The 13,602-nt window shown below is 42.2% G+C and overlaps 1 protein-coding gene across 1 annotated transcript in view; it reads left to right on the forward strand.

Moving 5' to 3' along the window:
* LOC306973855 (dolichyl-diphosphooligosaccharide--protein glycosyltransferase subunit STT3B) overlaps positions 1–13,602 on the forward strand; it is a 162,987-nt gene that overhangs the window by 77,220 nt on the left and 72,165 nt on the right. The window contains exon 4 of the mRNA XM_079570917.1: positions 9,378–9,443. Coding sequence (XP_079427043.1) covers positions 9,378–9,443 — 66 coding nt within the window. The remainder of the gene's footprint in view (positions 1–9,377; positions 9,444–13,602) is intronic.

Consider the following 13,602-nt stretch of genomic DNA (forward strand, 5'->3'; position numbering starts at 1 on the left):
AGGAAAAGCGTGATTTTCTGGCCAGAGGCACCAGGGGGAGATGAAAGACCCCCCAATCATCCCATTAACACTAGTATTGCCCCCAGTGCGACTATGAAAAGGATTTATGAAGGTAAACAAGTTACTTTGTTCTGCTTTAAGACAATTCAGTGAGAAAATGGAAACAAAGAGAAACTGTTGGAGCTGTGAGTCAATCTTGCAAAACTGACGTAAATAAAAAATATCTGACTGAGACTAAATTAGGTCTCAATTAGTAGTGAACCAAAACCAAAAATAAAAATCATCTTTAGAACAAAGGTATCATCTGAAGCAGACAACATATCACAGTTTGAGAACCTTTGCTGACGTTTTACCCAAATCTTTGTTGTATAGAATAGTATGGGTTTATTCTTTTTTTTAATTTTATTTTTATTAATATAAATTTTTGAAGAGAACTGTTTCAAGCATAACAATCTTTATTGAGTTTCATCCAGTAGGGCCCCGGCCTGCACAGGCAAGTAACCAATATGGCAACATAATGCTGCATTCCTGTGGACTGGGGAGTTTGTTTTCCCGAGATGTGGCAACATTGTCCCCAGTTGGTTTGCGTGTGCTGTTTACAACGGTATATGGGGATTTTGATGTCATTATGTGATAAGGTTTTTTTTATCCCTAATTAGTGCCTAACCATTTGAATCTTGGCGTTAGCGTCTCAAAAGCGAAAGTTCGTTTTTTGTTTTTTTATCATATGGACCATAAATATCCTTTTTAATGTGTTACTCCAAGGATCACAGCTCCCACCATGTAGCTGAGATTAACTAAAAAGCTCACATTAAATGATAACTGGACAAATCAGCTGATTTCCACAGGCAGGCAGACCCGAGTTCCCCAGTTGAGCGAGTGTTCATGTACGTTTTCCCCAGTTCCCAAGAACCACATGAATGCGGCATAGAATATGCTACATATGTTTTTAATATGATTTAAAAGCAATGTTCAATGTTCTTTTTTTTGTTCCACTACATGTCAAAAAATGATTTATTTGCCTTAATTTCTCCATTCAAACAAGTGACAAAATCCTCAAGCACAAACTACACACAGAATAAAACCCATCACCGTAATTTGAAAGAGCAAAGTCCCGCTGAGAGCTGATGAAAGCCCGATAACCAGAAGTGACTGTGGAGGCTTCAGCAAGGAATTAAAGTTTAATCAATAATTACTGGCGTGTTGCATCAGATCAGCTGACCAACCACTGATCGATGTTGCATCATTGAGGCCCAATATGGAAAAATCTCTCAAACTAAAGTAACATAATCTGCTGTGACCTCGTTGCTGTAGTTAATCTGATATTAGTCTGTGATTGCTCTGAATGGCTTTTGTAATATTGTTCATTCAGTCTGTCCTGGTGGGACTGGGCACGAATCCGGACACACCCTTTACTTTAAAAATAATTAAATGTACTGTCTTCAGTTTCTAATAAGCAATTTGATCCTGACTAAGAGCATCTGAATGAAACCTTTGTTCAAACCTTTGGCTCAATATCATTGAGATGAAAGAAATACAGATTTTGAATTCTTAGGGACCTAACCTCATCTCTGGCGGCACGGTAGCACAGCGGTTAGCGCTCGTGCTTCACAGCTAGAAGGTCCGGGTTTGATTCTCACCAGGGACAGGGCCTTTCTGTGTGGAGTTTACATGTTCTCCCCGCGTCTGCGTAGGTTTCCTCCGGGTACTCCGGTTTCCCCTACCACTAAAAACATGTACAATAGGCCAGGATGAATGTGAGTGTCTGTGAGTGCGCATGGGGAACAACGGATGGAAATTAGCCCAAAGCTACAATCCGGTGTGGCTTGTTTACATGCATGAGACCCATGTATGTTCATCAACATGCACGGTCGCGACCAAATAAACCAATAAATAAATAAAAAATCTCTGCGATAGTCCTTATAAATGGTAAACTCATACATTACTATTAGCCATTACAGTTGCTAATAAAGGAAGAAGGTGATTATTCAGATTAAAGTGACAATTGTATAGTTTAGCCCTTTTAACTTATCGAAGCCTGATCTGCTCAAAATACAGTTAGGAATAAACTGGATTCACAGTAACTCAGAGTTTATCCTCAAACCTCTCACACGCTGCTGCCTGTGATTGACAGCTCACGGAGAAAAGGGCCAAAGTTTAGCCCGGTGTTCTCAGAGGAGAGCGGCTGTGGGGTTTGGGCAGAAACAAGCATTGGTTGTAGAAAACTACACTGCACACTCCTTAAACACAACACTTTTGTGAAGTAGCGGAGGGTTCTCAGAAAGTCGCTGTAGGTTTTCTGCTGGTGTTACTATATGTAATTGGTCACTTCAGAGTGGTCTGACACTCTGCACAATTAAGCAATCTTTCACATCATTGATTTTTAAAGCAGGAATTAATGGAATGATTTAGATTTATTGCCCTGTCCTTGGATGAGGAAAGTAATTGACACCTAAAATCAGCTGGGGGCCACTAAGAGTCCAGTTACCTTTGCTTGTCCTGAGACAGTTTGGAAGGAGAAATGGCCAATGATAAACGTAAAAACGCTACAGCACGTAATCAGAACTCCCTCTGTATGCCGTGTGCGCCTCTCTTGTTCTCGTGGTGCAAATGGACAAAGCGATATTTAGCTTGTGCCGCTGTCCCATCTTTTCTTGCCCCATTGCTACCCGAACAAATGTCACCCAGTGTAATGCCAAGCTCGCTAATTGAAAATGAGCGGGGTGGAGACCGCTTGGAATTACACCCACAACAAAGGCGTCAGGGTGCAAAGGGTTAATGCGATGGCCGCCATTTTTGAGCGCCTCACTATAGAAGAGCTATAGTGTTAAAAAGGGCAGTTCTCCTGGGCGTGAGTGGATTCAATTATAGATTATGGGCAAAATGTGTGCGTGTGTGTCGCCAGGGCTAAACAGAGATTAGCAGGGGAGAGATGAATGGGTTATTAGTGGATAAACTGAACTTGTGGGATAATGAAGACTGGGACTTCACAGATGAGTGCCTTGTAGTGCTGTGGTGGGGGACATTTAGGAACATGGATAGAGATTGTAGAACGACCTAGAGTGTGGAATTTTCTTCATAACGTGAGACACTGCAGGCAAAACCGTTGTTCTCTCTCCAGTTTTAAGATTGTGGGCTATTTCACTCTGCATTTCAAATTTAACCCGGATGCAAATACATTATTTGCATTATAAGATGTTTTTTATTGTCGCACCAAATTGTTCTTCCATAAGTTCTTAAAGGGACTATACAGAGTAAAAAATGTAAAAAAGTATATATTTTCTAATGTGTAGAATTAACCCAGACCTGTTCACCACAACTGTCACTCAAAATGGTGTTAATTCGGGTCCGAAGTGCCGTCATGCATGAGCTTAATATAGAAGGTGCAGTTACACGTATGACCAGAGGTGGCAGTAGTGAGTATAAAAGGGCTAACTTGCCTTTAGCTCCTTTAAGATCTTTTTCTCAAGTGTTTTTCTCACATTGTGGCATCCCCAGCTGTCCTCAAAAACACCAGTTTTACAGTTAAGAACAGTAGTTTATATAGATATATACAGTTGTGTTCAAAAGTTAACATACCCTGGCCAAAAAAAAAAAGTTTTTTCTATTTTTCAAAGAATATGAAAAATAACAAAACTTGTTTTACATACCCAGGCAGAATTCAAGTCAAAGAATAAAACCACAAATTAAAATATAAAAAATAAAAAGTCTTTACCTTTTTAGTACAAAGAAAATATACAGAGAGTTTGACACTTGTCTCTATCTCTTATGCTGCGTATTTGGTCACCAAAAACACAGGCAGTTGGGGTAATTTAAAACCGCTCTTTCTTTGGATATCTCGGGTAGAAAACCCCACACTAAAACAATTTGAGGAAAGGGGAATGGAAAATAAATGTGTCAAAAATAATGAGTGTGACCGAGACCATCTCCATACGGGATGCAGGAGCAGATCTCTTCAGCTGAAGAGGTGGAGCCTGCAGCACCTGTCCCACTGTGAGATGTATGGTCCACACATGCAGCCCGACAAGAGCCCATTAGAACAATGCTGCAGCAAACAGATGGGGCCAATACATGTTTTCTAGTTCAGGGCAAATGATGATGAGAATAAATGGATGCAGAGAAAGTTTAGCAAAGTTTTTGGAGCGTTCTGTAAGTATAAAAGAACTCATTTGTGCAAATAAACAAGTGAATGATTATTAATCTGGCCCAGTAGTAGAACAATTTTAGCCTGAAGTCCTGTAAAGCAGAGTTTGCTGAGAACACCCCACAAACCTATTATTTTGCTGCCGACAGCCGTATTTTAGTGGCGGCACTTACCTAAAGTTCACCTTTTCTAAAGATCAGTGAGCTGCTGCAGCTCTTGCTGAGCCCGCACTCCTGCTGCATCATTCACTCACATTAGCCTCATAGAACGATGACATTTTACAACATTTGCACTTTACAGGGCTGGGGGCTCACTTGTAAACTGTGTATGAGGGGAATCAGCTAGTCAATGTGCATAAACGAAATTAATTTTCCGAGGCGTTTAAACTCTCAAACACTGTTCAGTCCCTCAGTGCTGGGTCCCCCTGCTCTGCCTCTCTCTTCTCTTTACTGGATCAGGACATAAACCAGAGATCTCCTGTATTTGAGGAGGTCAGTCCTGGGTTCAGAGAGAGGCCAGTGTCCTCTGTCAGCTGCGTCTCAGTGTGGTGACCCAGTGGCACAAAGATGCGCCCAGACGTTTGACACGGTGACATGAGCTGGACATAAGCGGGATGAGCGGGACAAGGCGGACGAGGCGGTTGACTGGCTCACGGACAGAGGTCTGAGCCTGCGGCGCTGCTCTGTAACGCGGCCACAGCAGAGCAGTGCATGACGAAACACCTGCATCACTACATCCGCCGCTTCAAAGCACCTCAGCGGAGCATGTCTCTGAGCAGGGAGCAAACCAACAGCTTAAAGGCAAAAGGAGAATCGGACAAACAGTCGACAAGTCACTGCTGACTGCCTCTGGCTCGTATCATGAATTCTTCCTCCCAACTGTGGAAAACACATGAGAGGGATTGTAGAGGAGGGTTTTCCAAGTCAACATCACAGAATCAAAATATATAAATAAATAAATCCTCCTGCAATGGAAAACAATGGAGAGCCTGGAGATCAATGGCTGCTGGTTGCACTGCTTTATGACCGCGATGCGAAGGGCCACCATTGCTGCTGTACCTCCATATATGGGCGGCAAAACAAGCTAGTTTTCCATTAGAAAGCATTGCACTTTACATACATTTTAAGCAACTGTAAAGCTTAGTTGCTAATTTTTTGTAAGCTAGATATTGCTCCTGTGATAACGCTGGGTTAGTTGCAATTAAAGAAACTCAGCTGGTTTTCGTAAGGAACGTTTTAAAAATCTTGTAAACTAATGAGGGCCGAGGGACTTTGATTGACAGGCCGTTAGCATTAGAGCTAATGATGCGGGCACAGTTACGATCGAACTCCACGCCCCACGAGGGCCGAGTCCACAGTGAAGATCTTGCCCTTATGCCCTTTTTAGGAACATGCTCCGTCAGAGTAGGGTAGGAGGAGTCTGTAAATCCGCCATGATTTCCCTTTTGAACGTGGTCATTCTGTTAAACAGGGAGGAGTGAGGAGACCGAGTCTAGTATTTATTATGACTATGGCCTTGACAAACACACAAGAGGAATGTTTTTCTGTCGTTTAGATCATCTTTTTACAATTTGCATGTTTTGAGCCTGACACAGTATGATTTATTATGACTTCCACACTTTCCACTGCAAACTACACTTCACCTCCCACTCGGACACACCTCTTTATTCCCCAGAATCCCTATTTATACCAGCCTGGCCCTCCTCTGTCACCGTTTGTCTCCATTTTCTCTACACCACCTTCCGTCCCGATGTCTCTATTTTGGCTTTCAGCCTCAAGTCATCATCTCCTCCCCCCAGGGGAGGTCCTGAATCGTCTGGGGGCTGCCAAAGGATCATGAGTCTTATCGGTCCATCCCAGCCTCATTCATTACATTCTCATTCAATGAAACTCATACTTGCACATCGCTGTTGTGCCGAGGTCCTTGCCGGTGGAAAAATCTCCCATTACATTTTAATGTCACTGTCTGCTATGTGAATATTTTCAGAAATGTTCTACATTGATAGATAACCAAAGCTTAATGTTGGCAGATAATTCAATGCTTAATATAGAAACCAACTGAGCTATTACCAGACACGTAACATTTACCCACGAAGCTAACGTCCACCCCCTGCAGTGAGGACATCTGCAGGCAGTTAGAAAATAATCAATGAATGCCACACACGGTGCATTGAATAAATGTTTTCATAGCTGAAAAAAAACTGTTAGTAAAAGCAGAAAGAACATACTCGGAGGGTTTGGGTTTGAAGCTGTGGTTAGCGATGCCAGACGGGAGGTCTGGACCAAAGAGGGTGCGATTAATGAGGACGTGAAGTTGGTGTGTTGTCAAATGATAATCAAAAGTAGCCAATGTGGTTGCTGACCCATGTACACACAAGTAGGCCAAAACAACGCACATCCTTTCCAATATCTAGGTTTGTTGTCTGTGTTCTCTTCAGTGGTTCATTTATTGTAGTGTGGCAGCCGCGTACTTGTGTGCTAGAACAAACTTTTGATGCATGCAGGCTTCCGTACGGCTGAGCGCATCCGACACCTGCTCCATTACAGGCTAAATGGCTGCGCAGGTGCACGCTTCTTCCACAAATAGAAGTAATTGGCTAAATGAAACCTGTTTATATTCCACTGACACACACGAGGCAATTCCGCTGAACACAAAATTATTTCCGAGTCAGTAAAACGAGACCGTATTTAATGGTTTAAGAAAAAAAAAAAAGCGAAATTCCTAAGAGACTGACAGCGATATTCATGGGTTTAGAAAAGTGGCAGCTTTCCTCAATCGATCGTCTCTGGGGTCGTCTGTGGTGAAACAAAACCGATCTTGCTACAGATGTGGTTTGCCTGGCTCAGTCCCACACACGTGTAGAATTTCTTTCGGATTAAAAAGTTACACTATTCTGTTGTTAATGGGCACACATTCTGCTGCCAAATTGACCTCAGGCTTTTTACCATTTTTGAATACTGTCTCATCATGGTAGTTTTTTTCCTTTTCTTCTTGCATGTCTTCGAACTGAGTCTGCCTCTAGCACTCAAAGCACTCAGTTTAACCTGTGTCCTATCTGTCCTTCTGTACCCAATTAAAAACTTTGTCCAGTCCCAAAAACTCCTCACACATCTAGCTTATTTAATGTAAAACAGCACCACGTTATTAATTTCAGTAATGCGTTTAAAATTAAGTAGTTCATATAAGTGCAACTGAGTGGATCTCTGTAATAGTCGTGGTAGTTCTGATTTACAGATTGTTGATCTTTCAGCTGATTTCACTGGAAAATGCCTCCACTTCAGTAAGAAAATGAATGGCAGTGAAGTACACGGGTTTTGAGGTCCGTTCTGGCTTTTTATCAGACACCGGACACATTTCTGCTTGTAACTAGGTCATTGTAAATCCTCGCAGCAAGGGATCGCCAGTGCCACATTATACTGCATTATCTAAAATACATTGACACACAGAGCTCCTCAATGCGCGTCTTTTCACCAGCTAAGTATCATTTTCTCTTGGATCAATGGCGGATAAAGAGCCATCTCATGTGATGAAGGTCAATAGCAATAATAGGAAAAAAGGCAAGCGTAGGCTGATAAAATGGATTGAGGATTATTGACACGGTTTAATTAAAGAGGAGACTCATTCAGGACAAATACTGGACAAACTAAAGAAGCTGTCGGTTAATAATAAAGATGTCGATAAGGTCTAATCTTCGATAAGAGAAACCCCATTTCACTAGCACATCATGCAGTTAACATACGAGGTTTTGCTTAAAAACACGGATCTGGTTTTCCTTGATTTGGCAATTCTTGTGACATAAAAGGTGAAGTATTGGCTTTGACACATGCCTCAGCAAAAATAAATACTTATGCCAATGTTATCCTCCTAAACAATCTGGGATGTGTGGACCAACAGTAGAGTTTTTATTGCAACATTGTCTGTCTGGAATCCTTCAATTCTATGATTATTTCAAGGGCAAACATTGCTATAAAAGTAGTGATATTTTACAAGCCTAAAGGCAGTTTCACAATGTCAAACTATCTAGCTATCTTTGTCATGGACATGTTTCGATTTGAATCTCTCCTAAAAATGGTTCTTTTGCCTTTTCAAAATGTCTTCTTATTAGTAATGTTGCTTATGATGGCTGCATGGATTTAAAGTTTCTTTCATCATGCAGCATAATTTAGATCAAGGACGAGCACACGGACGAACAAAAGAAGGAAAACATGGGGAAAACATCATTTTAACAGCAATGCAAACTCCACTCCAAGGTTAGCAGTGTTCTGCGTTCAAAAGCCAATGTCTCCTTTTCCATTGAAGGAAGGAGAGCTCTCTTAAAATGCACTGCTGCTTTTAAAGGTCATGTTATTGTGATGTTTTCTGGCATCCACGCGACTGCCCAGTTTGGCTTTCAAGGCTTTGGATAAATAATGCAACATCTGAGACCAGGCAACATTTGAAAATAGAGCTACTTCTCTTTCAGACGAATAAGGTCTGCCCTATGGAAAGGAACAAAGACCGAGGACAGTTTATTAAATAAGTGTTTATATTTTCTCTTGGCTGATCTTAAGGGTGGCCCGGTGGACCGTATCTGGACTGTTTATAAAGACAATGGGCAATTGCCTTTTGAAAACAAGGATAACGTTCTCGTTTCAATCCATTTGAAAATATGTCTGAGCTTCTCCTTGTATAAACTTAGTTGATGAATATTGCAACAGTATTGTTAGAATTAACACCATGGGCTTTTTCGTCAATAAAAATACAAATAATCAAATATTTTACTCAATAATTCATGTGCTGTGTCTCAAAGGTTGGAGCTGCAGGACACGTGCAGGGCACCTTACCCTCTTCTAGGTCATGAGTTTGAGTCTTGTTTGCAGAATGTTTCTCCCGCTCTCATTCCAGTTTCCTGCCATAACATCTATCGCATTTTTAAAATGTGGTCTATTCAATAGCCGCAGCTAACACACTCCACTCACCGCACAATATTTCCCAGATTGATTCTTGGGCCAGGTGGGGCTTCTCTGTGGAGACTTTCACTGTGTCTGCGTACGTTTCCTCTGAGTGCTACACTATCACTAAAAACATGTACAAAATGTTCCAATCTTGGCCAGGGTTCCGCAAGAAAGAGATTCTGAATCTCATTGGGACTTGGTCAAATAACGGCCAAGTGTCAATGAGACATTTGAGGTATGTATACACCACTTTCTAAACTAAATGTGTAATTTTTCTTTTCTTTTTTCTTGTTTTGCAGGTGAAGTCGGTGAAGACAGGCTCAGTGTTCTGGACTATTGGCTGTTGTCTCTCTTACTTCTACATGGTAAGAAAAGAACCACCACACTCTGCGCATAACCCTCATTTAGACAAATAACTTTCAACAGCCTTTCCCCTGCAACACACTGCAAGTTATTTCTCATTAATTTCCTGCCATAATCCATTTTTCAATGCCCTAATAGAAAGCCTGCTGTCTTTTGTCCATCACTGACACCAACGGGGGACTCGGGGTGGACCGGTTGTGGGTAGCTTTTTTGTGCATTATTTATGAATGCAGTCACAGCTCATTGGGGGGCTGACAAGAGAGATGAGATAAAAAGATGATCCGGGGACTGCCTATGCGACAGGCTGTTTGGCTGTGGATATGGACAAAGCGCCATGTGAAAATCTCCATCTAGTTGGTGATTCCAGGTTGAAATCTCGGCGGTGCGGCAGATGTCAAATGACAGATTACTGAGATCCAGACTCATTGATCGAAGCGGGTCGGAGCAGCAGCGGGGAGCAGACAGGATTGGCAAGCAAAATAAATGGACAGAGGAGAGCGGTGGAGGACGGATGGATGGATACAAAGCAGTACACAGAGAATAGAAGCGATACAATGACAGGAATAATGCATTGAGACGACTGTTCACGCTGCCAAGAGCTGCCTCTTAAAGGAATTTTATTGTAAACGTGTGTGGTCTTTTGAGCCCAATCTAAATGGAGGAAGAAAATTCTAGTTTGGACGTTCGATTGTTTAGTCATTCATTTTGCAGAGTAAAAAGTGTCTTTTTGTCTTTTATCAATTTGAACCCCAACAACTTTCAATCTTATCCTATAGAAATATCACAATAAGTAATTTCATTCTCTTTATTCATTTAATTCACCTAAGTCTGTGGGTTTACTTTACCTCCGTCTGGAAGACCACGAAGAATAGGATTAAGTAATATTGCTACAATAACTTCTGCACCTTCCATCACAGTGCTCCTGCTCTGCTCCTGCTCACCGCCCTCTGTGCAGTTTACACGCTTTTTATTGTCGGAGACGGGGGATAGACCTGTGGGCAATAACGCGTTTGTGAGAGTTGTTTGCAAGAAACATGCTTAAAACTCATTGCAGTTTTCAAAGCTTCCACTATTTCCCTATTTCTTCTATGCGGTTCTTTCCCATTCTGACGGTGCCCCACACACAGGAGGGAAAGCGAGAGAGAGCGGAGCTCAGCTTGGCCTGAGACTTTGGTAAGACGCTCCAGATGAGAAGGACATTATTAGCCTTTAACCGCATTTCCATCTGGGTTTTCAGCCATTAGCACCAGGCTCATGAAAGTCAGCTAGCTAGTAAGGCTATGCTACAACTTGTCGGAGTTCATTCAAGACTCAAATCTTGAGCCCTTTCCTCCCAAATATGAGCGACTCAAGGGACATGCTTCATTCATATTCTCCTCCACAGTCATGTTGATGCTGCTGCTTTGAGTGACAGTGAGCGTAGCATTAGCAGCGATCGCCGTCTGTCCTGAAATCAGCTGCTGTGCAAATGCAAATTATATCCTCTACAGCGGTATGAAAATATTACACCGGTGTCCAAAAATAATACCTGCATCACCGTGCACGATATGATATGGCCCAGCCCTTTGATCCTCCAAGCTTCACCAGACAGTCAGAGGAAATTCATTCACAAAGCTAAAGCCAAGGTGTCTTGCTCATGAACTCGTTGACAGCTGGCACAGAGACTGGATCGATCTGCCAACTTGAGTGTTTGTGAGAGAGCTCTCTACACTCTCTCCACAGCCGCTCATATCAGTGTGACCAGGAGAGCGATCAGACAGGCACAGGATTGGACGCATGTTTTTTTCATGTGGTGACCTTTTTCAGTTGTGGGCCGGAGCTGGCAGAGGTTCAGGGCGGGGCCAGGGGAGGACAGCCCTGGGACACTCATGGATCATCGGGATAAATGTGCGTCTTCAGTCTCTAAACCTTGACCTGGCTCATGCGTCCTCCGTTTGTGCCCCGATTCTATTCTGTGTTCATTAAGTCTCTGTTCCAAAAAACCTAAATAATAAACAAATAAATCAAGCAAATATCCATTAAGTTTAAAGGTTCGAATGAGAATCGACCCAAAAATGCTGCTGTTTTGTGCTACGAGGCTGTTGGGACTAGCTCTCCGTGCCAAAGAGGTTTCAAGATATTGCTAATGGTATTGTTATTGCAGTATACGGCCTGTTTATTGCATAATGTATGTGCCTCCCTCCATGCAGACCCTCACAGTCGTAATTAACCCATATTCTCTTTGCTTGAGTTTGCTGTGTCTTCTTTCCACCATTAGGTTCTCAGCGTGGATAAAAGCAATAAATACTTTCCTTCCCCCAGCCCCCTCTCGCTTCTCCTCTCTCCACTTCTCCGCATCCTCTCCTGTGTGGCTCGCAGTCATCTGATAAAACCGATTGAAACGCGCACAGCGATAAGGGTTAGATTCTGGTCCATGTGCCCTGAGGTGTTATCCTGCCGAGGGGTCAGCGGGGCCGTGCTGCTTCAGAGCCAGTTTGTGTGACTCTAAACACTCAGAGATCGCAGAAAGTGGAGAGCGCTGTTTACAGACGCTCGGAGCTCCCGTTGTTTGATTGGTGCGCAGTTGTCAACCTCTGCTTCAAAGATAACGCTAACGCTGTATTATAACTACACACCTTTTAAGCATGGGTAAAAACATGGTCAAATACTTTTTTAATCATTTTTGAAGCACCTGGATGAGGCTCAGTGTTACTTCGGTCACTCACTCGCAAAAGCTTTGTAAATGTTTGATGATTAAATAAGTGTGCGGGAAATGCTGTCAGTATGTTGTGACTTTCCTGGCAGAACATCCCACGAGGTCATTTGTAAAACATTAGCATTTGCAGAAAATTGGTCTTTACTTTGGGCTACAATGTAAAGGCCCGTTGTGGTTTGTAATGATGAACGACGCAAAATTGCCTGCCCTGATGTAGTCAGTTAGGTATGCAACCAAATAGAAGGTAGCCAGTTGGATTCCCTTTTTTTAGATTAGATATCACTGCATCTCTGAGTAACGTAGTTAGCCTAAACCAGGGGTCCTCAAACTACGGCCAAATCGGGCCCGCAAGATGATTTAACCTGGCCCCTGACTTGTAGAGCACAAATCCCTGGGTATGTAAAAAAAAGTCTCTAGCCCATTTCTGTGCAGAGTTATGATATATATATATATGTATTCTTTTTTACTATATAACCAGTATACTCATTCCAGCCACTAGGGGGCAACTTAAATGAATAAAAAAGTATTCTACAAGTGTCCAGCAGAGGGCACTGACATAAGAGATCCGGACATAAACAACACATTATAGCCACGTGGTAAATGAAGCTTAACACCAGAGTGTGGCGTGAATGAATAATGACTACAGTACTTTGAGAAACTTGTGACACAGGCTAGTAAAGCACAATACAAGTGTAAGCAGTTATTACTTTGGTCACATTACGCAATGATGTTTTATTTGACAATTAATATAAATGGAATACCTTTTTCAAATTAAAACAAATGTTAAGACTTGATCACTATTTTTTCAAACCACTACAGCTAAACAAATACCTGGAATCAAGTGTTGATCTTGTGGATATAGTAGTCGGGATGACTGTGCCAGACTAGTAATCTGTACATCACAATGAGGCCTGCTGGATTTTTGAAAATGATGTTATAGCCAACCCGGTCCGACCCCTCATCCCAGTCAGGAACGATAATATGGCCCCCAGAGAAAATAGTTTGAGGACCCCTGGCCTAAACATATCAAAGATATAACAAGCAAGTAACGTTCTCCCAACTCGTGCTGTGACAAAAAGGTCTCATCAACAATTCAGCTACAATTAAATGAAAGTAAAATCAGGCTTTGAGTAAAATTTAAGATTAAGATGTTAGTGTATTAGACTTTGCTTAATTAATTAGCTAACCAAATTAGGACAAACACTTAAAGAGAACATTTATTGGACACGTCGTAAAGAGTGCAGCTTTTGTTGTCGGGTGAAGAAAGATGATATAAAGATCACAGCATAGTCCCTTACATCTCGTCCACCCCAACATCAAACGGAGAAGTGCATGAGCCTTGTTTTTGAAGTGGGATGCGGTGGTGTCTATAGATGCTGGTCGGCCCCACACTCTCTCTCCGCATTCTTGTACAGAACGCCACATTTTGTTTTGAGCGCGATATTGCTTTACCTCCCACACGCGAG

Source organism: Gobius niger (genome assembly GCF_951799975.1).
Source record: "Gobius niger genome assembly, chromosome: 14".
Classification (NCBI taxonomy): domain Eukaryota; kingdom Metazoa; phylum Chordata; class Actinopteri; order Gobiiformes; family Gobiidae; genus Gobius; species Gobius niger.